Source organism: Rhinolophus hipposideros (assembly GCF_964194185.1).
Source record: "Rhinolophus hipposideros genome assembly, chromosome: 11".
Taxonomy (NCBI): domain Eukaryota; kingdom Metazoa; phylum Chordata; class Mammalia; order Chiroptera; family Rhinolophidae; genus Rhinolophus; species Rhinolophus hipposideros.
Window position 1 is genome coordinate 18324242 of NC_138057.1, and position 23505 is coordinate 18347746.

The window sequence follows — 23505 nt, forward strand, 5'->3', positions numbered from 1 at the left end:
GGATAAACCTATAAATATCCCTTCCCTAATCCTGAGATTCAAACTATCCCTGACAATATTATGTTAAGGCACAGGTTAAACTAAAAAGTTCTAAAGACCAGGAAAACAGTAAAACAATAAAGGGGGTGGGGAGAAATGATGGGAAATGAGACATTACTACATATTCAGCAAGTGAAGATCACAACATTCTAATTCAAAAGCTATCTCCTGGGTTAATGAGGTGGTAAAGTTATTACTTCCCTCAGGTACTGAATTGAGAAGGCACCAATCTAAGCAATCAAGATAAATAATATTTTGAAGCAAGACTAAAATTGAAAATTGAAAATTAACATACATCCATGATGAAAAAAATATCAAAATTTAAAAGACATGAAATGACCTGGCATTGCAAGTAACTGAGTGTCTTACAGAGAAACGGGGCCCAGTATAACCAAAATTTTGACAAATTCCATTCATTGCTAAAATCCTGAACACCAAGGGTTAATTCAAGTTGTCTCCGTCTGTCAAAAGAAAATTAAATTGTCCTCAACTGCTTGTATACAACGTACCTTTCCTTTTTAACAATATACTCAAGTTGGAGTCCTGTGAAAGCTGTTTCAGTAACTGTCAAATTAAATAAAAATTATTTAAGATTGTAAGGGAACGAGAACACATTGTCAAACATGTAAACAAGTAAAGAAGCAGTCTTGAAAATATTAATGAGTTCGCTTCCCGGAAAGCCAAGAAACGAAAATTATCTTAAATTCTTGTTATGGTTACGTAAAATACAGTTTAAACAAAGTTAAATAAAGTGCCGTTTTAATACTCTCACAGTTAAAGATGTTTTTAAATGCTATGTTGATATTTATATTGACTATTAAAAAATCTTAACCTTTTAAAAAGTTTTAATTACTGTGAAAACATTTTTAACATATTACCTTTGATATTTTTATTTAATGTTAAAATATTTTAATATTTTGAAAGCTTAGTAGTAAAATGCGGATTTAATGTTCCCACTTTTCATCTTTTCAATACTTACCCCATCACTTGTAACGCTGTAACGTTGAAAAGTCACCACGAAGGTCACAAAGCCTGTCCCGGGGCGCACATTCTTCCCGGGCTCGGGCCCCAGGGTGGCCGCACCCCGACTCACTCCGATGGCGTCCCCAACGCTGTCCTGTCACATCCCAAGGCTTCCGTGTTCCCCCGTCTCTGAACCTGGCAGCATCTCGCACAGACACTGTCCCGAAGCTGTAAAAACGACTCAACATGTGCGGATTCCGAGCCTCAAATCCCTCAGTAAACGGATTCGTTGTAAAAGTGGCCTCGCTAGAGTTTTGTGCGGAAGGAAAGCACAAAACTGGGGGAAAGAGCAGCAAATGCGAGGTTCTGAGCTCGGTCCCTAAGAAACATGTCCCCAGCGAGGCCACCGCAAAGCTCGGTCTTCAGCGCTGCCGGCCGCCGAGCGGCAGTTCTCTTTCCTACACTATTAAAGCAGCGCGGAGTTAGCTCCCCAATGAGGCCGTGGACTTTTCTCTCCGCTACCCGACCACGAAAGGCTGCAAGTCTGCGTTCGCGCGCCCTCTTGCGGCCGCTCGAGAAGCACGCTTTCCAGAGAACCCACGGAGGAACCTTGGCGCTGTTGAGCGGTGCCCGCGCGCCCCCTGCAGGACGTCTAGCGAATCGTCCAATTATCAATGGCCCAGATCTGCTGGTGGCTAGTGGCAGGAGTGATGCTGGGCTCCATCCTGGCTTGTTCTCTTGGCGGGAACATGCCTTGGATCCACAGCCTAGAAAAACGGGAAATCTTCAGTCTTTTGGGACAGCTGAAAAGCATCCCCCCTCACTTATGCCTGAACGACAGAACCGACTTCCGATTTCCTTGGGAAAGAGGGAACATCACCCAAATGCAGAAAACACAACGCACCTGTTTGTGCCTCCTGATGTTCCAGCAGACCTTCAACCTGTTCAATAGAGACAAGAGCCCTGCAGCTTGGGAGCACACGCTCCTCGGCAAACTGCTCTCTGGCCTTGATCACAGTCTGGAAGAGCTGGGGCAGACGAAAGAAGAAACTCTGGTTTGTCCCGACTATTTGGGAATTCTTATCTGGAATTACTTCCTCGGAATCCTTAAGTATCTGAAGAGAAAGAAATACAGCTCCTGTGCTTGGGAGGTTGTCAGAAGTGAAATTCAAGTGCGCCTTTCTCTCATGTAACAACCCTCAAGCAAAGTCCACAAATAAATAAGTAAGTTATATTTGTGACTCTCTATTAGATGACACTGTTTGCTAAGCCCCCAAACAATCACAATTCACTTTTCGGCACCAGCTGAGAAATTCCTGAAACCAAATCAGGGACTTATTTAAGAAAATCTATTGAATCTACAAAATTATAGTTAGGGAAAAGAACTACCTATCAAATAAATAATTTTATGATATAATATCAAAAATATGTTTAAGGGTTTTTTTTGAGGGGAGGTCTAGGAAAACATCTGCTGTCTAAAGTATAAAGTCCATTCTTTTTATGGGAAGGTTCGTCAGGACAGTGTTTTGTTAAACACATTTGTCAGTTAATTTAACGGTAGCTGTTCTAAGTGATAAACAGAAAACCATTCATACATTGATCGTTATAAAGATTTACCTTTCCTTTGTATAGGTACACAATTCAATCATTCTTCAACTGAGGACTGTCTGGTTGGTTGTTCTGCAGTGATTCAAGGTCATGGGTACTTTCTATTGTGTGACTTTGCCATATTCAACACGTTCTGCCACATTTGTCTGTGGTACTCACGTCTATACCACTCAGCTGTAAAGGGAAAATTATGGCAGATCACATGTGTTTTCAAGGGCCAGGACTCTACAGGGCAATATGAGTTATACTCACAGTAGTTGTTCTGAATTCATTCTCCTGGGACGTCTAAGTGCAATAAGTTCAGAAACAGACTCTACTCTGGGGACTAATGGGAGAGGAGACAAGTTCAGTACATACGACCAAGTTCATTTTTCTGCTATTTGTCCTAATGCTCTTGTAGGTGAAAAGAATAACCCATGTGGTATTCTTACCAATGTGCTACACTCAGTTTGTCAACACAACTGCAAGTCTGATTCGACAAATTCAACTCTGGGGACATAGCACGGATGTCACTAGTTACAGGTCACAGCATCACTGCTCCTGCGAAACAAGCACTCAGGTTGATTCTCAGGCACAAGCTAAAGTTAAAGAACGGCCGCAAGTGTGTAGACGAGCTCTCAGAACACAGTGGAAAGTGCCAGTTGTTTCCTTATTACCCGGGGGGGACAAGGAAAGTCTGACCAGGTAGCTCCTTGCAGGTTCTCGAGGATCCCTGAAGTAAAAGCCGAGCGTGAGTCTTCTATTTATGACGAGGCCTATGATTCCCATCCTGATAGTCTAAATATTGAAAATACAAACTAGAAGTAAATATCTCCTAGACCCAACAATCGTTTAAAATACTGCCTCATACTATATTCAGTTATAACCTCCTTCTGAGAACCAGGAAGAATTTACAAAATAATTAGGTCTATAGTTCACTCAATTCATATCTATCTAGTGTATATGGTATTATTCTTTCTCCCTTTGTTACCTTCATTATTCTCTTCATGAATATTGATTGTGCTCCTGAAATAATAGAGAATGGACTAGATGCCAAGGTAGAGTGAAATGATTTGTCTCTTTGGAGGTATTTTACAGACCCCGGGGATGTATTCTGACAAGAAATTAGGTCAGGTATGCCTTAGTCCCTTCAGGGTACTTTAATAGAAGAGCACAGAGTCCGTAGCTTGTAAAGAGCAGACATTTCTTGCTCACAGTTCTACAGGCTGAAATGAACGTGAGGGTGTCAGCATGGTTGGCTTTGGAGGGGAGCCTGCTTCCTGGGGACATAATGCCGAGTTCTCCTGTATCCTCACCGTGGGGAAGATGAAGGAATGAGGAATGACACCTGGTTCAACTTGGAGATGATTCTCACTGAGTAATAATGTCACACTTTCTCGTGTTCGTCATGGCAAAGACTGTTATCTTGTGTTGTAATTATGACATACGTGCGACACCTGGCAGGAGAGGGAGGGATGTAGCTCAGGCCTCTTTTGTGAGGGCACTAGTCCCATTCACTAGGCTTCTCCCTGAGGCCCTAATTATTTCTAAATTTCCCCATCACATTACATGATCACTTCAGGGGTTCAGACTTCCACGTGTAACTTTTATGGGAACATAATCATGAAACCATAGCAGGTCACTATAGCTACATGCCTGGCATCTAGAAGAGAGAATACAGCCATGCTTAGAAAATAAAGAAGAATGAACTGGTCAGTAGGCAAAAAACAGTGACTAAGGATTCAGAATCCAAATCTTGCTTTTTGACCCGAAGTATTGCTCTAATCATACATGGCTAAGTTTTGGAATTCAAACGGAAATGGAGTCCAGTAACTCACGGAAATGAATGGAGATCGCAGAAAGCATATGATCATTCATCATTGTTTGTGTGGGGTTTCCCAAGAGTCTGTCTAAGGATCAAGGTAGATAATTGCCACTTCGGGAAATTTCCACCAAAAAGAAATGTGTCAAATTGTCTGAATCTGTGAGCTGCGTGGATCAGGGAGAGTTTGTGTTTAGATACGTGGCTCTGTATATGACACCAGGCCAGAAATTGGAAATTCGTATGTCCCCTACATAACACATGCACAAAGGAAGGACTTCAGAGCCTGGAGACAAGATGCGCAGTCCCCGGGCTCAGGCAGGCCAGCAGCATCTGACAGCCCCCTATGGCCCTGCCCTTCTCCTTCCTGCTGGCCCTGCTGGTGCTCAGCTGCCACTCCAGCTGGTCTCTGAGCTGTGACCTGCCTCAGAACCACAGCCTGCTTAACATGAGTTCCTTGATGCTCCTGGCACAAATGAGGAGAATGTCCCCTTTCTCCTGCCTGAAGGACAGACATGACTTTGGATTCCCCTGGGAGGCGTTTGGTGGCAACCAGTTCCAGAAAGCTCAAGCCTTCTCTATCATCCATGAGATGACCCAGCAGACCTTTGACCTCTTCAGAGTAGAGGGCTCCTTTGCTGCTTGGGACAAGACCCTCCTAGACAAATTCTGCACTGGGCTTTATCAGCAGCTGAATGACCTGGAAGCCTGCGTGACGCAGGAGGTGGGTGTGGAAGGGCCTCACCTGGTGAATGAGGACTCCGTTCTGGCCGTGAGGAAATACTTCCAGAGAATCACCCTCTATCTGCAAGAGAAGAAATACAGTCCTTGTGCCTGGGAGATTGTCAGAACAGAAATCATGAGGTCCTTCTCTTACTAGTGAGCTCGTGGGGAAGATGAAGGAATGAGGAATGACACCTGGTTCAACTTGGAGATGATTCTCACTGAGTAATAATGTCACACTTTCTCGTGTTCGTCATGGCAAAGACTGTTATCTTGTGTTGTAATTATGACATACGTGCGACCAATTTGTCAAAATTTTCAGGAGTTTTAGGTAACATGATGTTCAACTTTACAGGCACTCGTCACTTAGAGATGCCCATGCTGATGGATCTGTTTATCGATTTTAATATTTATTTTATTTCTTAATAATTTTTTCATACAGTATCTTGCACATGCATCTTTGCACTGTGGGGATACAATAAAATATGTCCTTTGTGTTTAGTTCTTTACATTTGTGATTTTCTTTGTTTATTATAATTTTACCATAGTAAACTTCTTGCATTAGTTTATTTTTAAAAGAAACACGAAGCCTGACCGAGCAACTTGGTTTAAAGAATGGTCGCACAAATCAGTTATCCGTCATATTATATTCAAATTTTAGGTAATTGTTGACTTTCTCTATATCAGGTTGTGTTTTACCCTCAGGATACAGAGGTGAACAGAATGAATAAGATTCCTGCTCTCTGGTATCTTTGATTCTTGTGGGTAAGGAACCTAATAGCAACTGTCAAAATTAATCTTATGTTCAATGCTGCACTGAAAAGAAGGAAAAAAAAATGAATTCTCTCACCAGCATATACTTATATAATGTGTTTCTTTCTATCAAATTCTTAGCACCTGTACCCTACCTTTCAGTAACTGACCTAAAAAGAGGCAGCCGAAAAAAACAGAATTCTGTCATGAATTCTGGAGAAGGCTGAAAAATGGTCATTCCTCATCACAGAAGTGTCTTATTTTTTCAGTGATGAAATGGTGGTGGCTTGTACTAATATCTGAGAGAGGGAATTAAATATCTAAAGGCCTAAAGGGCAGAGCAGCAGGATAGTTAATGGCTCCAGCATCAGGCACACTCCAGGATACACTCCCATAGCACAACACTTTCCTTCCTCTCCAGGGTAGAAAGCCCCAGGCCCTTTGTCATTCACTCTTTACCTCTCAGCCCATTCACACAACTGCTTTCTGTTCCATTGTGCTTTCAGCTTAAAAATTCCCTAAAGAGCAGAACTTTACATGTAAAAAGCAAAAGTGCATCACATTTCTACGTTTGCAGAAACATCTGCATGAGAGGCTTTCCTTAATGTGTTGAATGTGATGTAATAGTCGCTGTAGCTAGAAGAAAACAGAAAGTGGATCCAGCCTGTGGGTGGGCAAAGGAAACTCCTGTCAGGAAAAACAGCTCCCTGGTGACCCAGTGGAACAAGTGCAGAGACCAAGACTGGGAGGCAGGTTAGTTGGCCGTCAGCTGTAACCAGTGAGCCATTGGCCACTAATATAACTGCCGTGGCTACCCTAGCTGAGAGAATGGGGACTGGCAAGAAGATGGTGGCTGGGCTGGCAAGCACGGATTGCAGTTAGCACGGAGGACTGCGGGTTGCATTGCAGAGAAGTGGACAGCAGGTTGCGAACAGTGTGGCTCCTGCTTCTTGTTCCTCCAGCCCAGCCGCCAGCGAGAATATATTGGTTTGACTCCCCTACCTATGGCTCCGTGGGTGTTCCTTTTTGGCCTCACCGTGTCCTGCATTCTTATGTGGGAGTGGGAGCTGAGACCACACCTGCCGCCCCGCACGACACCAAGTTTACTATTTAGAAGTGCTGAAAAAGGCTGTGTGACAAAGTTAGACGACCTGAGCTTTTCCCAAACAATTCATGGCTCTTGAGTAAGGACAATGCACCAGCTCACATGGCACTGACTGTCAGGGAGTTTTTAGCCAGTCAACAAATAACTATATTAGAACACCTTCCCTACCCACTTCATCTGGCCCTCAATGACTTCTTTCTTTACCCGAAAATAAAGAAAATATTGAAAGGAAGACATTTTGATAACACTCAGGATATCAAAGGTAATATGACAACAGCTCTGATGGCCATTCCAGAGAAAGAGTTCCTAAATTGCTTTAAAGGGTGGACTAGGCACTGGAATCGGTGCAGAGCTTCCCAAGGGGAGTACTTGGAAGGTGACCCTACTGATATTCAGCAGTGAGGTATGTAGCACTTTATCTAGGATGAGTTCGCGACTTAATTGTCCTACTCCAGTATCAGAATAGTGAACTCTCCCATCTCTCAATAACTACCTGCAAAAATACGACAGTGTAAAAAACAGAATTCTGGAAAGTGTTACGAAGACTAAAGTATAGTCACTACTCACATCAAAGATAAGTATGTACAGTAAGGAAATGGCGGCTTGCATAAATAAGTGGAAGAGAAGTTCGTCTCTAGGCAGGAATGGATCTTATATGTTACGTGTAATAATACGTGGCACTCTTCTGTCTTCCTTCCTTGCTTTTCTGAATTCCCTTGCCCTGTTCCCATATCAGAATTACTTCCTTTTTCTCCAACGTAGAAATTCCCAGCGTTCTCTCCTCACTTACTCCTTCTTCAGCTGCGCTGCCCCCCCCCATACAGCTGTTTCCTCCCCCTTTGTGGTTTCGGGTCATTCATTTTATTTCCCTTTAGAGTATAAAGCCACCAATTAAAAGCAAAAGTTGAATGAGAGTTCTACCTGTTTCAGAAACAACTGCTGTATAGCGGATTATTTTTCTCCTTCGGATGAATATCTTCGGAACTGTGAATGTCCGTGTTACCATCATGCAATTGTAGCTGTAGCTAAAAGGAACTAGAAAGTCCCCTGGATTTTACCCGGGGATGATTAAAGCATTTACGAAGGAAGACCGCCACCTATTGGCCAAGAGGGAAAACTACGATCACCAATGTCAAGACAGCAAGCTTCTTTGTGTTCCATACAAAAGAGTCTGATCCTCACCTATTTCTTCAGAGCTACAAAGAGGCTCTGTCCTGGAAAGATCCCACCCTAATATTTGACACAGCCCACTTCCTTAGCTGTTGTATCTTGGAGAGGGAGAATTTCCCCCAGCTGCAGGCAGGGCACGCCCTCTTTGTACAATGGGCAGCTACCTGCACAGAAATGGTCAGAACATGTTTCTCACCTCCAGGCTTCAGCTGGCAGCGACTCCTGAATCATCGTTCCTTTGCTGTCCTTTCAGACCACTTGGCACTAAGAGCCTGCCAGTGTGGGTGTGCAGAAGAGAGGAAATTGGGAAATATCTCCTTTTGAAAGGGGCATGATCACTTTCTTAAAAGTAATTTGGCAGTTTTTCAAATTCATTCCCACTAACAGATCATGTCGCTTGACTTTATTATAATCAGGAGAAAATTCTCATTGTCACTTTGAGTAATAACTCCATTTGCTTCCCTTCCACCTTGACTCAGTAGTAAGAGAGCACAACTTAAAGAAAGGAGTGTCAGAGAGTACCCACTTGGGTACTCTCCCGCCGAGTACCCATTTGGGTAGAAAGGAAAGGTATTAAGGGTATCCAAACTGTGAACGAACAAGTTCATCAGGAAGTGGGTATGAATTGCTCAGGTAGCAGGGGTCTCTCAAATCTTTGCTTCAGTTTATAGACTCAATCTCTAGGTTGCTCCTCTCCAATTGATGGGTTAAAGGGCTCTAATTTCCATGTTAAACGATGTTTGTCCTTGCTTTTCTTTATTCCTCCACCTTTTGTTGGGGACCTTCCAGGACTACAAGGACATTTTTTGGATTCACCTGGCTCTGACTTTGTGATTGCCTTACACCTTTCAAATGATATGTATGATTCCTTCCACTCTTGGTTGCCGATTTTTCTTTTTTTACTGCAGCCTTAATTTTTGGTGGTAGTTGTTATTTCCATTATACTACTATTCGGGCGTAAAAGGTTTGGTTTCATACTGTCACCGTGCCCTGAAAATCTCTATAGCCCTGTCCTGTTTCACATCCCAGAGTTACTAAATATTCTAAAGTGATGGAGGACCAAGCTGCAGGGCTGGAGGGCTGGGGAAGGGGGAGTGAGCGCTGCGCAGCCCACACGCCAGGTACGGGTGGAGAAGTCCAGCGGGTCTTTACACCCCCAGGCAAGAGAAGGGACGCCCAGTGCCAAGGATGGGGTGTGGTGATCCCCGTGCAGCCCCAGCTGGACGCCCTGGAGGTGATCCAGCCTCCCAAGAAGGTTGTGAACACGGCCCGCCTCCACCGTCCCTTCCAGCTGATTCCCCCGCTGCAGAGGTCCAGGTCCCCCTGATGTCCGTCCAGTCGCGCACAGAAACGCAGGAAAGACACGGAGCTCGGCCCACCCATCTACACCCACGACTTGGGAAAGAATCCAGGCAATCATTCGGGCATCTGGTAGGCAGTTCCACCTCTGATTCCACCACGAGGACACTGCACCATGCGCGGCACTCACATTTGCTCCCAAAACCACGGTGCACGTGTAGAAACGTGAAGGAGTTGAAAGTCAGCAGCAGCTCCAGCGCGTGGAAGGAGAACAGAGACGTTTAAAGCGTGGACTGCAGCAGGCACGTCCTCAGGAGGAGGAACAATCCAATGGAATGGGCAGCACTGTCAGCTGTTTCTCCAGGTCATTCCAGTTCAGAGGGGAGAAGAGCACAGAGTTCTCCCACGGAGACATGGCCAACAGCAGGGTCCCCAGCACCCTTTGCTCTCATAGCACAGCAGCGTGCTGAGCATGGGAAGGGACGCGCATTACTCCAGTGCCAGCTGCAAACTTCTGTTTCAGTTGACAGAAAAATCTATCCCCTTACAGCTACTTAAAAAGAATTTTGTCTACTTTTCCTTAGAAGTCAGACACCTCAGATACTTATACAAACCACAACCCTGTTGACATACAAAACAATAGACACCAATACTTTGGCATTTGAAGTGGAGCTGGAAATCCCTCATCATTTCACCTTCCCTGCTCTTGTGATTTCATGGCTTTCCCTCTCCATGGTTCACACATTTCATGCCTATTTCAGTCTTTCACTTTATTTAACAGGTCCTTCTAGACAAGTCATTTTTTCAAATCTCCTTAAGGTTTTCACCTTGAATCTTAGGTACCTTCAGAAAAATGTATCACTCCAGATTTATATTTCTCTCCAAACAGATTCATAAATGAGTGTAATCCAAACAGGGTTATTGAGAAGATTGAGTTAATAATCTCAAAGGTCTTACAATAGTGGCTGATCCAAAGTTAGCCTGAGATAACTTTCGGTGTTATCATTTAAAATACCATCATCAATCTTATCCAGATGAAGAGCTGAACTTCTTCTTAATTCCCGCTCTTAATTCTAGATTTCTCAAGGCAAACTTTTAATTGTCTGAGTGGATGTCTTAGGTGGATAGAGTACTCAGGCTAGGGTTCATATCCACAATCCTGAAGAGAGGGTTGGTGTTCTAGCAACTTGGGTTCAAGGAGTCAGTCTCTTGAGAGTTGGTTGGTGTGATGCCTCCTTTCTTTCCTCAGAGCTCATCACATGTGGAGTCACTGAAAGAAAAATCAAATGGCTGGTCTTGCAACCCGAAGGCTGGTCAATGACCCAAGAGGTACCGTTCTGTGAGCCTCTGGTAGAACCAGCCATGTCCTGATTCTGTGTCATTCAACACTGGCTTCCCTCCTTCCGCTGCCACAGATCAGGTCCCAACTTGGCTACCCTGAATTTTGCTAAGTTACACTTTGTCATTTAGTCACCCAAAGAGTCACTTCCCTTCTTGCACTTTTATGACATTCTGAATTACGTTTGTCTTATTTTTGTCCACACACAACTATCAGGTTTTGCTTTCTAGGAACATTGAAATGAGAAACAAAAAACTGAAGTCGTGAAAATTATAGCGAAACACAGTGAAGCCCCTTTGCCCTCCTGTTACTTTCCCTTTTTTGTATTAACCGCAGGGTGAAACAGAAATTATGCCACAGGAGTGAGACAGACCTTGCCCAGTAAACTGCTATGCAATCAAATAAGATTTTCAGATTCTTGTTACTGTTGTTTTTTTAAATTTAAAGTGAAATAGCATGCATAAGTAAAGGAATGAAGGCTATGTCTCCCTGACATAATAGCCTGGGCCTCATGTCCTCCTAACATGAGACAGAGAAGGATGAACAAAGAAGCCCAAGAGAAACATGCGGACTGAATGAACAATTGAAGTTCACTAATTTCTGTCCTATAAGTTTCTGCTGAGAGACGTCATCATCCGATCTCCTGTGCCCAGCTCACAAATTTGGAGCATAACGATTGTGCAATAATTGAAGTAAAAGAATTGAAAAATAACACCCATACTAGAAACATAGAAATTATTTGCCTACTGAAGGTGAAATGATTACAATTGGATAACTATTTCCTCCACTTACTTAGAAAAAATAAACTTTGGTATCAGCACTGAGAGATGTTTTCACTCTTGATACCTGGGAACATGGGTCAGGAGGTCACCAGTGAGAACAAGGGTCCTCAGCAAATCCAGTGGGAAGGGCCAGGAACCTAGAAAATTAGTTATTTTGTCAACAAAGACACAATCTCTCCACAGCAGGGGAATCCTAAAAACCTCAGGATGTGGTCAGCCTGCACTCAGGGAGTGAGTCAGGAGAGTTTGGGTTGGGGACTCTCTGTCACTTCAGAGGGAAAGGGTTTCTAGAGGTGATACCTCACTTGTGAGTGAGGTGCTCCTGGGAAAATAAAATTATCTTGGTGTTAGAATCGTCAACCTACATGCTCCAGAAAGAACCAGGATTCCTGCTGCAAGTATTGGCACGACCTGAGGAGCCCTATAGACCGTTACAAAATGGTGGAAAGAAAGGGCAATGTCTCTGTTAGTCGTGACCTTGTGGCCCCAGTGAAGCGCAACCACATAGACCTGCATGAATGTGTTCTAGCAGGAAGAGAAACATTACAAAAAGTTACTCACTAATGATCACCAGTCTCGGCTGTGAAGAAAATAGTAAACAAATCCCAGTCCTGGGTGCTGAAGAGCTTATTGCCTATACACGGTTTGGTAAGTACCTAACAAAATAGACAAATCCACGGGGCTGAGGGAGCCTGTCTCCCTCTGTACATAAAGTATGAAGGTAAAAATGTTGCCCAGATTCAAGGCCAAATTTTGTTTCTAATGAGAAAAGCAATATTTATGTATTAAAAATGTACATGACAAGTGCATATGTTTGTGCATTTACATACCTACTCACAGTTCTGATTTCTGGACAAGACGTTTCTCAATGGATTGATAAGTATCCATTTTAATGGGCACATTTGTAGTTTACTGGGAAACTTCAACTTCTATTACAAAATTAATAGTGTAGACTGATATTTTCTTAGAGTAAATGGAGAAGACATGAATGAAAACAAAATAAAGGAAGTGAAAGTGTAGCAAAATGTTTAGAAAAATGAAAATGATTGTGTTCCCTATTTAATGGCCATGCTCAGAAAGAATGTCATCAGAGGACCTAGAGACCAGGTTCATCCGACACTCAGCTGAGCCAGGCCAGCAGCAGCACCCACATTTCTCCATGGCCCTCATGCTCTCTCTCCTTTCTGCCCTGGTGGTGTTCAGCCATGGCCCCGGTGGGTCTCTGGGCTGCAACCTGATTCTGAACCATGCTCTGGTCAGCAATGAGAACCTCGTGCTCCTGGAACAAATGAGGAGAATCTCTCCTTCCCTGTGTCTGGATGACAGAAAAGACTTCCGATTCCCCCAGCAGGTGGTGAATGGCAGCCAGGTCCAGAAGACTCAGGCCACCTCTGTCCTTTACGAGATGCTCGGGCAGACCTCCAGAGTCTTCCTCACAGAGCAGTCCTCTGCTGCCTGGAACACGACCCTGCTGGACAAGCTCCTCACTGGACTCCATCGGCAGCTGGAAGACCTGGAACCCTGTTTGGTGCAGGAGGTGGGACAGGCAGACTCTGCCGCTGGGAAGGACCCGACACTGGCCGTGAAGAGGTACTTCATGGGCATCCGTCTCTACCTCAAACAGAAGAAATACAGTGACTGTGCCTGGGAGGTTGTCAGAGAGGAAATCCTGAGCTCCTTCTCTTCATCAGCAAGCTTGCAAGAAGGGTTAGGGAAGAAGGATGGAGACCCGGGCTCACCTTGAAATGGTTCTCCCCGTGACTGAGCCACGTCATCCTGCACATGTGTGTTTGGTCATTTCAAAGGGCTCTTCTTTCTGCTTCAGTCACAGAGTTGATTGTATTTAATTCAGCAAATATTTTGTCAGAGCATTAGGTTAGACTGTGTTAAAAAATTCAGCTCCAGTGTCATCTGTCCCTAAGAGGTGACTGTGTTATGCTTATTTGTTTGTTTGCTTGTTTGTTTATTTATTTATTTAATTTATTTCTGTATTTATTGCCTTTTTTCTAGAGTCTATCATATTAATAATATTTAAAACCCATTTGTAATTACATGTTCATTTTTACATTGTATGAAAATTTATAAAACATGTTTACCATTCCATGTTTATTTTGCATTTTGTTTGTATTAATTACTTATCAAAGAAAACTTGTTGAGTTTTTAAAATTCTGAGATTGTAAATCTTATTTTTTATGCAAATCTATTTCAAAATAGATTTTGTCCTATAGAACAGTTATTATTAAGTGCTATGGAACAGTTCTACCACTTGTCATTAAACGCCTGCTAAAAGCCAGAATTCTGTGGAATTGAGAAGAGTTCTGGAAAACATGGAAAACGTTCAGTACCCATGTCAGAGGTGTAACGGATTTACACTCACTCAGTAAAGAGTGGTGGGTAGAAACACGTGAGAGGAGTCATCCCGAATGAAGTGGAAAAGATGAGTGGTATTGATTGGCTGATCCCTGCACGTGGTGTCTTCCTCCAACCCACCCCCCCTCCCCCAGTCCTGCTTGACTGAATGCAGTCAGTCCCTTATACAATCGCTTCACTCCCTCCATCCTGCTACCCACCCTCACAAGTGCTCTGGTTCCCTTGTGGTTTCTAGGTTCAAGGTTTCTCGTTAGAGTAGAAAGCCACAAAGAACAAAAATTGAAAAGGAGCTCTGTTTTTCAAAATCGTTGTAGGCAGTTTCGTTTCCATGAGCGCTCTGATGACTATTTGGGGGACCTGACTGAATGCTATCGTTACATGAACTTGGTGCTGAAAGTCAAAGGAATCAACTGAGCTCAGTTCACTGCGTGGGCTAATAAGGTCCTCACGTAGGAAGTGCGCCCTCTGCTGGCCACCTGGGACATGGCCAAATCGAATGTAGGAGGGCAGGCTTTTCTTCAATCTCCAATCTTACTCCATCCTGGAGATCCACTTCCGAAATGAACAGGCTGTCTAGGTCAAGAATTGACCTCATACTTGAATGCAACGCTGTTGTAGCTTATATCACTACAAAAAGAACAAATGTGCAGTTTCAGGCAGGGCAAGGCTTTTTTGCACAATGGGCCGCTCTAAAGAGAGAAGGGATGAAACTGCATTTCCTGCTCCAGCCTGCTACTAACTAACTATCCTTATCCACACTGTGGGCTAGAGCTGTGCAAAATGGGCGTCCAACTGCTTTGGTGTTTTAATTAACAGGAAATGATCTAGTTGATGGTTTTAAATATCAGTGTGAAGAGTAAATTTCCACCTTCATCAATTCATTCCAAATATGAGATTCTGTCTGACTGATTGGAAAATATAATCATTATCATATGGAATGATGATATTGGCAGCGCTTCCAGGTAGTCAGAGTTCAGATATATTTTCTGAACTGTTAGAGAATTCTAATGTTGACAAGCAGAGGCTTTTTTATTGCCGTGTAAGAATAGTGGTAGAATTCCGGAAGTGTTATTACAACCTGCACAGTGTTGTACTTGACATAGTTCCCCAGGGATTGTGTGTGTGTGTATGTATGTGTGTGTGTGTGTGTGTGTGTTTGTGTGTGCATGTGAATTGTTCACGAAGTGAGGAGAGATGTCAGTTTAGGAGGATTTCTTGAATCTTTGCCTCAGTTGACCTCGCCAATGCTTTAGTTTGCTCTCTATAAATTGTGGGTGGAGAAGATCATCGTAATATGTTAATACATTTTTGTCCTTTATCTTCCTCTTCTCTACTACGTCTTCTGCATGGACGAGTTTAGCAGCAGGAGAAAGTCTTACCAATTCTGCACTTCTTCTGTGTCTGTCTTTGATTCCTAAACATCTTTCAAATATCATGATCCTTTCTAAATGGGGTTTTGAAGAATATACACATATGGTACATATATCATATCCATGACTATATACGTATGTATATGTATACATAGATGTGTATACATGAACATCTACACATACATACATATGTGTATAATTCTATTTACTGTCATTCATCTTGTTAAATTATTATGTTCACTGTGAAAAGCTCTCCTAGCAAGCCCTGTACTGTCACTTTGTCCTGAAAATCTCGGTGGGAGCCATATCGTGTTCACTCTCAGGGAGTTACTAACGGACTTTTATGATAATATATTAGAAGTTTACATAGGTTGGAAAGTGTGGGAGACCCGAGAGGCAGAGCGGGCTGTGGCCGAGGTGTGGGTGAGAGCAGAGCCGCGCTGCCCTGAGCTACCTGCCCAGCCCTCACAGGTCCTGCGTTGATCCCGGACTTCAGCTGCCCCAGATACGTGTGGCTGGGGAAGGGGACCAGGGAGACCCAGGTCACAACTGTGGGGGCTGTGGATGTCTGTGGAGAATCCCTGAGCAGTGTCAGCTAGAGGCAGCCTAGTGGGAATGTATCCACGCCTGATCCTCCCTGCCCATCTAGGGCAAGACAGCGCGAGTGTGAGTCTGTGTGCGTGTGTATGTGTATACGCGCCAATCCAGGCACAGAAACAGTAACTAAAGGTAGCTGCAGGACCAACACAGCCCACACGTCTACACCACATGAGCTGGTACAGAATCCAGGAGCACATTCCACAGACGTTTGGTGGTTTTAAGTTCCGATTCCACTAGGAGGAGACTGTACCAGTCACATGAGCTCACTGGCTCAGTAAACCAAAGCAAGCATCAAGATCTGTGAGTGTAAGAGCCAGCAGCAGCTGGAGAACTTGGAATGTAAGAAACTGGGCACACTTTGGTGCACAGGGCTCTTGATTTTCAGGTTAAACAGAAGATGTCAAGTGTGTTAGTTACAAGAAGTTACAGATGTGTTGTTTGTCGACAATGGTGGACTGCTGGTGTAAACTGTGATTATGGTGGGCGGTACCCCGTATGGTTATCTCCCTCCACCTACACTTTTAGGCCAGTTGCAAGGTGGCTGTCTGTGGACCTAGCCAAGTTGCTATGTGAAAGTCACCAGCACAGAGACTGCCCTGGAGAAAGGATGTTCAGATACTCAGCAGCCTCTTTGGTTCTTAGGAACAGTGAAATCCCTAGACAGTTGTTTAGAGCTTGGACTGGAGTCAGAAGGCCTAAATTCCAACTGTTGCTATGATTGGGGAAAGTTATTTTTAATCTCCCTGTGGATCTGTTTCCTCTTTCATAAAATGGGGTTAATAAAAGGACCTATATCCGCCCATTCTGTTAACTGATATGCACTGAAGTGACGAGAACAAGACTGACACATGAAGGTGCTTGAGAAACACCTGTTTTATAAATGCATATGCATTCAAAGGAGTGTTCAGAGCCATGAATCGCAAGTGCTTAGGACAGAACCTAGTCCATAGTAAGTGCTCAATAATGTCATCCTGATTTTTGATAGTCAGATAACTTTCCAGCTATATCATCTTCTTGAGCATTAATGATATTGAGATGACCCACGTTTCTGAGTGGGTCCGGTAATCATGTGAAATGCATATTGAATAGGACTAATATCCATTATTCTGCCAGATCAAATTAGGGAATGAGTAATTTGGTGGTGTTATTTCTAATGAGTCTCCAGTGAGTTTGTTGGCATGATTTCTCCTCCTTGTCCCCAAACTGATTACATCTAGGGGGGTGGAAATGACAGAGGAATCATGTGGCTGGGTTTGCACAGCAGACGGCTGGCTCTGGACTAGAATCACTCTCCTTTAAGTCCCTGCCAGAATAATTGGCTCTTTCTTTTCTTGTTTCCTTCTACTAGTCCTTCATCGTTCCCTTTGCTATAAGCCTTAAACTCCAGTTCCATTGCAGGTGAATTAGATTTTGTCGTTTTGACACTCGAGGTCAGCCTTTTGGTCTATTCAGGCCTTCAGACCGTTAGATGAGGGCCACTCAGATCAGGAAGGGTGATCGATCCGTTTTCCTCAGTCCATCTACTGAAATGTTAATCTCATCTCAAAGAACCCTCGCATGCACTTATATCGTTTGACCAAATATCTGGACACCCCGTAGTCTGATTAAAATGACACAGAATATTCACCACGACAAAAGTTTTAAATATTGTGAAGCCTAGTGGATTGATAAACCCTGTATCTCCCTAACCCCACGTGCTTGATTGAATTAGGTTACATGATTTCAACCTGACATAAAGCCATGTATGAATATTCTCTGGGACACCATGGTAATGCTGAAAACGTTTAAAGTAATTTTTGTTTGTGTTGGTCAAAAATATCCTTACCCGTTACAATGAGAAAGTAGCACAAAGTTTATATACACTTTTTTTGACAATTAAGATCACGCAAGAAATCTATATTATGTGAAATTGCGTGGACTTGTTGGATACCATGATTCCCTCCCCCAAGGTAGTTTCGTGCTATCAGGACAGATCAAGGGTCAACACTAAGGGTTAATTCATACAGTGATCTTCATTCTGTCACCCAAGAGGCGATGACTGCACAGAGGCGACAATGTGCTTGGCAATGTGGATTCAGGGAAAGGAAGACAGGGATGCTGACTGGTCTCCAGGGAGCAGGGGGGACAGACATTAAAGGCTCAGTTAGGATGAATGAAGTCCGAGCATGCTCAGTGCAGCTCAGAGCAAAGGGAACTGATGAAGAGGACGGACTGGAAGTCAGCCGAAAGCTTCACTTTCTTCAAAATCTGTGGCTCTTGAATTGAAATGACATCAGATTTTCATTTCCGCTCTTAAAACACCGAGACAACTTTACTAGTGGTCACATAGGAAATTGTAAAGATTAAACAAAAGATTTGCAAATTACAGGCTGAGAATCTGAACATAGGGAGTGATAGTTGCCTTTAGTATTAGGGTAACATATGATAATCGTACAGTCCATGTTCAGCCAAGCCAAGAGAAGCTTTGATTGCAGCGTTTTTAATACTCTCGGGGGTGTGCATGGTGAGGTTCCTCAATGGAAACTCTAGGAGAGGGGCTCGTATGCAGGACTTTGAAGGACCTAATTTCCACCCTTAGATCAGTGCCTGGCACATTAATTGAGGGAAATCTTACAGCACACTTGAAACTCTCTGCAGAAAACCAGAATGGAGGAAAGTTGTCAAAGACAAACAAAAAAACAAACGGCTGTTCTGTGAATCCTGTAAATGAACTAAATAATCCCTTCCCTCGTCCACAGATTCAGGATACCTCTGGTGATATTATGTTAAGGCACAGATTAAATTAAAAAGTTGCAAAGACCTGGAAAATGGTAAAAGAATTAAAAGGGGGTGGGGTGGAGAGGATGATGGGAAATGAGACAGTCTGAGATTTTCAGCCACTGAAGATCACAACACTCTAATTCAAAAGCTATCTCCTGGGTTAAGAGTGGGGTAAAGTGATTATGTTCCCTAGACACGGAAGTTGAGAAGGTACCAAATCTAAGTAATGAAGATAAATATTATTTTCATTCAATGCTAAAAAATGAAAATTAATGCTGAAACGTCCGTGATGAACAAAATATCAAAATTTAAAAGACAAGCAATGACCTTGTATTGCGAAGCCCTATGAGTCTTACAGAGGAAGGGGGTCCCATACAAGTAAAACTTTGGCAAGTTCCATGCAGTTGCTAAAATTCTGAACACCAAGCATTAATTCATATAGTTCTCTTCATTCTGTCGAAAGAAAATCAAACTGTCCTCCACTGCTTTTACACAACTCTAACTTTCCTGTTTAACAGTATTGTCAAGGTGGAGTCCTATGAAAGCCGTTTCAGTGATGTCAAATTAAATAAAAATTATTTAAAATTGTCACGGAGCCACTTGTTTCGGTGTACATAAAATACAGTTTCAATAAAGTTAAGTAAAATGCTCTTAATAATCTTAATGTTAAAAAATATTTTGTAAATATTACGTTTGGCATTTTTTCAATATTAAAGGATCTTAATCTTTTAAAAAGTTTAATTAAATGCTGTTTGAAGTTGAAATGTGAAAAATAGTTTCAACACTTTACCTTTGATATTTTTACTTAATATTAAAATATTTAAATATTTTGGTAAAACGCGGATTTAATGTTCCCACTTTTCATCTTTTCAATACTTACCCCATCACCTGTAACGCTGTAACGTTGAAAAGTCACCACGAAGGTCACAAAGCCTGTCCCGGGGCGCACATTCTTCCCGGGCTCGGGCCCCAGGGTGGCCGCGCCCGGACTCACTCCGATGGTGTCCCCAACGCCGTCCTGTCACATCCCAAGGCTTCCGTGTTCCCCCGTCTCTGAACCTGGCAGCATCTCGCACAGATACTGTCCCGAAGCTGTAAAAACGACTCAACATGTGCGGATTCCGAGCCTCAAATCCCTCAGTAAACGGATTCGTTGTAAAAGTGGCCTCGCTAGAGTTTTGTGCGAAAGGAAAGCACAAAACTGGGGGAAAGAGCAGCAAATGCGAGGTTCTGAGCTCGGTCCCTAAGAAACATGTCCCCGGCGAGGCCACCGCAAAGCTCGGTCTTCAGCGCTGCCGGCCGCCGAGCGGCAGTTCTCTCTCCTACACTATTAAAGCAGCGCGGAGTTAGCTCCCCAATGAGGCCGTGGACTTTTCTCTCCGCTACCCGACCACGAAAGGCTGCAAGTCTGCGTTCGCGCGCCCTCTTGCGGCCGCTCGAGAAGCACGCTTTCCAGAGAACCCACGGAGGAACCTTGGCGCTGTTGAGCGGTGCCCGCACGCCCCCTGCAGGACGCCTAGCGAATCGTCCAATTCTCAATGGCCCAGATCTGTTGGTGGCTAGTGGCAGGAGTGATGCTGGGCTCCATCCTGGCTTGTTCTCTTGGCGGGGACATGCCTTGGATCCACAGCCCTGAAAAACGGGACATCTTCAGTCTTTTGGGACAGCTGAAAAGCATCCCCCCTCACTTATGCCTGAACGACAGAACCGACTTCCGATTTCCTTGGGAAAGAGGGAACATCACCCAAATGCAGAAGACACAACGCACCTGTTTGCGCCTCCTAATGCTCCAGCAGACCTTCAACCTGTTCAATACAGACAAGAGCCCTGCAGCTTGGGAGCACAGGCTCCTCGACAAACTGCTCTCTGGCCTTGATCACAGTCTGGAAGAGCTGGGGCAGACGAAAGAAGAAACTCTGGTTTGTCCCGACTATTTGGGAATTCTTATCCGGAATTACTTCCTCGGAATGCTTAAGTATCTGAAGAGAAAGAAATACAGCTCCTGTGCTTGGGAGGTTGTCAGAAGTGAAATTCAAGTGCGCCTTTCTCTCATGTAACAACCCTCAAGCAAAGTCCACAAATAAAGAAGAAAGTTATATTTGTGACTCTCTATTAGATGACACTGTTTGCTAAGCCCCCAAACAATCACAATTCACTTTTCGGCACCAGCTGAGAAATTCCTGAAACCAAAATCAGGGGCTTATTTTAAAAAATCAATTTACATCATGAATCTACCAAATTATAGTTAAGGAAAAGAACTACCTTTTTAAATAAATGATTTTATAATATAATTTTGATAATGTTTTTAAGGTTTTTTTTTTGGGGGGGTTAGGGGATTCAGGTAAACATTTGCTGTCCAAAGTGTAAAGTCCATTCTTTTTAAGGGAAGATTCATCAAGACAGTGTTTTGTTAAACACATTTGTCAGTTAATGGTAGCTGTCTAAGTGACAAACAGAAAACCATTCATACATTGATCATTATAGAAATTTACCTTTCCTTTGTATAAGTACACAATTCAATCATTCCTCAACCGAGGACTTCTGGTTGGTTTTTCTGCAGTGATTCAGGGTCAGGGGTACTTTCTATTGTGTGACTTTGCCATATTCAACATGTTCTGCCACAATTGTCTGTGGTACTCAAGTCTATACCACTCAGCTGTAAAGGGAAAGTTATGGCAGAGCACATGTGTTTTCAAGCGCCAGGACTCTACAGGGCAATATGAGTTACACTCACAGTAGTTGTTCTGAATTTTTTCTCCTGGGACGTCTAAGTGCAATAAGTTCAGAAACAGACTCTACTCTGGGGACTAATGGGAGAGGAGACAAGTTCAATGCATACGACCAAATTCATTTTCTGCTTTTGTCCTAATGCTCTTGTAGGTGAAAAGAATAACCATGTGGTATTCTTACCAATGTGCTACACTCAGTTTGTCAACACAACTGCAAGTCTGATTCGACAAATTAAACTCTGGGGACATAGCACGGCTGTCACTAGTTACAGTTCACAGCATCACTGCTCCTGTGAAAGAAGCACTCAGGTTGATTCTCAGGCACAAGCTAAAGTTCAAGAATGGCCGCAAGTGTGTAGATGAGCTCTCAGAACACAGTGGAAAGTGCCAGTTGTTTCCTTATTACCCGGGGGAGACGAGGAAAGTCTGACCAGGTAGCTCCTTGCAGGTTCTCGATGATCCCTGAAGTAAAAGCCGAGCGTGAGTCTTCTATTTATGACGAGGCCTATGATTCTCATCCTGATAGTCTAAATATTGAAAATACAAACTAGAAGTAAACATATTCTAGACCCAACAATCGTTTAAAATAATGCCTCATACAGTATTCAATAATAACCTCCTTCAGAGAACTACGAAGAATTTACAAAGTAATTAGGTCTATAGGTCACTCAATTCATATCTATCTAGTGTATATTGGTGTTATTCTTTCTCCCGTTGTTACCTTCATTATTCTCTTCATGAATATTGATTGTGCTCCTGAAATAATAGAGAATGGACTAGATGCCAAGGTTGAGTGAAATGATTTGTCTCTTTGGAGGTATTTTACAGACCCCGGGGATGTATTCTGACAAGAAATTAGGTCAGGTATGCCTTAGTCCCTTCAGGGTACTTTAATAGAAGAGCACAGAGTCCGTAGCTTGTAAAGAGCAGACATTTCTTGCTCACAGTTCTACAGGCTGAAATGAACGTGAGGGTGTCAGCATGGTTGGCTTTGGAGGGGAGCCTGCTTCCTGGGGACATAATGCCGAGTTCTCCTGTATCCTCACCTGGCAGGAGAGGGAGGGATGTAGCTCAGGCCTCTTTTGTGAGGGCACTAGTCCCATTCACTAGGCTTCTCCCTGAGGCCCTAATTATTTCTAAATTTCCCCATCACATTACATGATCACTTCAGGGGTTCAGACTTCCACGTGTAACTTTTATGGGAACATAATCATGAAACCATAGCAGGTCACTATAGCTACATGCCTGGCATCTAGAAGAGAGAATACAGCCATGCTTAGAAAATAAAGAAGAATGAACTGGTCAGTAGGCAAACAACAGTGACTAAGGATTCAGAATCCAAATTTTGCTTTGACCTGAAGTATTGCTCTAATCATACATGGCTAAGTTTTGAAATTCAAATGGAAATGGAGCCCAATAACCCACGGAAGTGAATGGAGATCACAGAAAGCATATGATCATTCATCATTGTTTGTGTGGGGTTTCCCAAGAGTCTGTCTCAGGATCAAGGTAGGTAATTGCCACTTCAAAAAATTTCCACCAAAAAGTAATGTGGCAAATTGTCTGGTTCTGTGAGCTGCGTGAATCAGGGAGACTTTGTGTTTAGATACGTGGCTCTGTATGTGGCACCAGGCCAGTTATTTTTCTCTTACGACAAAGTAGACAGCAGTTTGGAGATGAGGTCATACTTGCTTGGCAAAAGATGAAAATTAGGCTGCTGCTCTTGCAACTAGCCTGCCAGAGCCATACGCACCTTATAGGAAATAGAACCCTAGTGGTTTTAGCAATAAACTCAGGAGACATTAGTGACACCAGTATGAGTAGAGTGGAAATATTAGCAATGGTTTATTATAATGCTAGCAAATATGGCCATGATGAAGCAACATAACTTGGTCATCTGTGAGTACCTCTCAGTAGGAAGAGAAAATCTGAAAAACTTTTTAGTAAAAATTACTTAATGGGTGACCACACTGGGCCAGGCACCAAGCACAGCACGGTGAATAAGACAGAGTCCAGTTACTAAAGAACTGATTGACCAAAGAAGGTCTCATACCTGCCATTTAAAGGGTAAGAATATGGAAGGTCGAGGTAATG

General features: G+C 43.2%; 4 protein-coding genes across 4 annotated transcripts; all 4 read left to right on the forward strand.

Annotated features, from left to right (window-relative positions):
* Nucleotides 1-1676: 1676 nt before the first annotated feature.
* Nucleotides 1677-2195, forward strand: LOC308505182 (interferon alpha-3-like; the record flags this gene model as incomplete). The annotated part of the gene is made up of 1 exon (XM_081066920.1): nucleotides 1677-2195. The coding sequence occupies one exon, from the start codon at nucleotides 1677-1679 to the stop codon at nucleotides 2193-2195; it is 519 nt and encodes a 172-aa protein (XP_080923046.1).
* Nucleotides 2196-4757: 2562 nt separating this feature from the next.
* LOC308505181 (interferon alpha-4-like) lies at nucleotides 4758-5291 on the forward strand (the record flags this gene model as incomplete). The annotated part of the gene is made up of 1 exon (XM_081066919.1): nucleotides 4758-5291. One exon carries the CDS (start codon nucleotides 4758-4760, stop codon nucleotides 5289-5291), a length of 534 nt encoding a protein of 177 aa, XP_080923045.1.
* A 7421-nt stretch (nucleotides 5292-12712) lies between these two features.
* LOC308505154 (interferon omega-2-like) lies at nucleotides 12713-13326 on the forward strand (the record flags this gene model as incomplete). Its single annotated transcript, XM_081066890.1, has 1 exon — nucleotides 12713-13326. Exon 1 carries the CDS (start codon nucleotides 12742-12744, stop codon nucleotides 13324-13326), a length of 585 nt encoding a protein of 194 aa, XP_080923016.1. The 5' UTR covers nucleotides 12713-12741.
* Nucleotides 13327-20220: 6894 nt separating this feature from the next.
* Nucleotides 20221-20739, forward strand: LOC308505318 (interferon alpha-3-like; the record flags this gene model as incomplete). The annotated part of the gene is made up of 1 exon (XM_081067347.1): nucleotides 20221-20739. One exon carries the CDS (start codon nucleotides 20221-20223, stop codon nucleotides 20737-20739), a length of 519 nt encoding a protein of 172 aa, XP_080923473.1.
* Between the last annotated feature and the right edge of the window lie 2766 nt (nucleotides 20740-23505).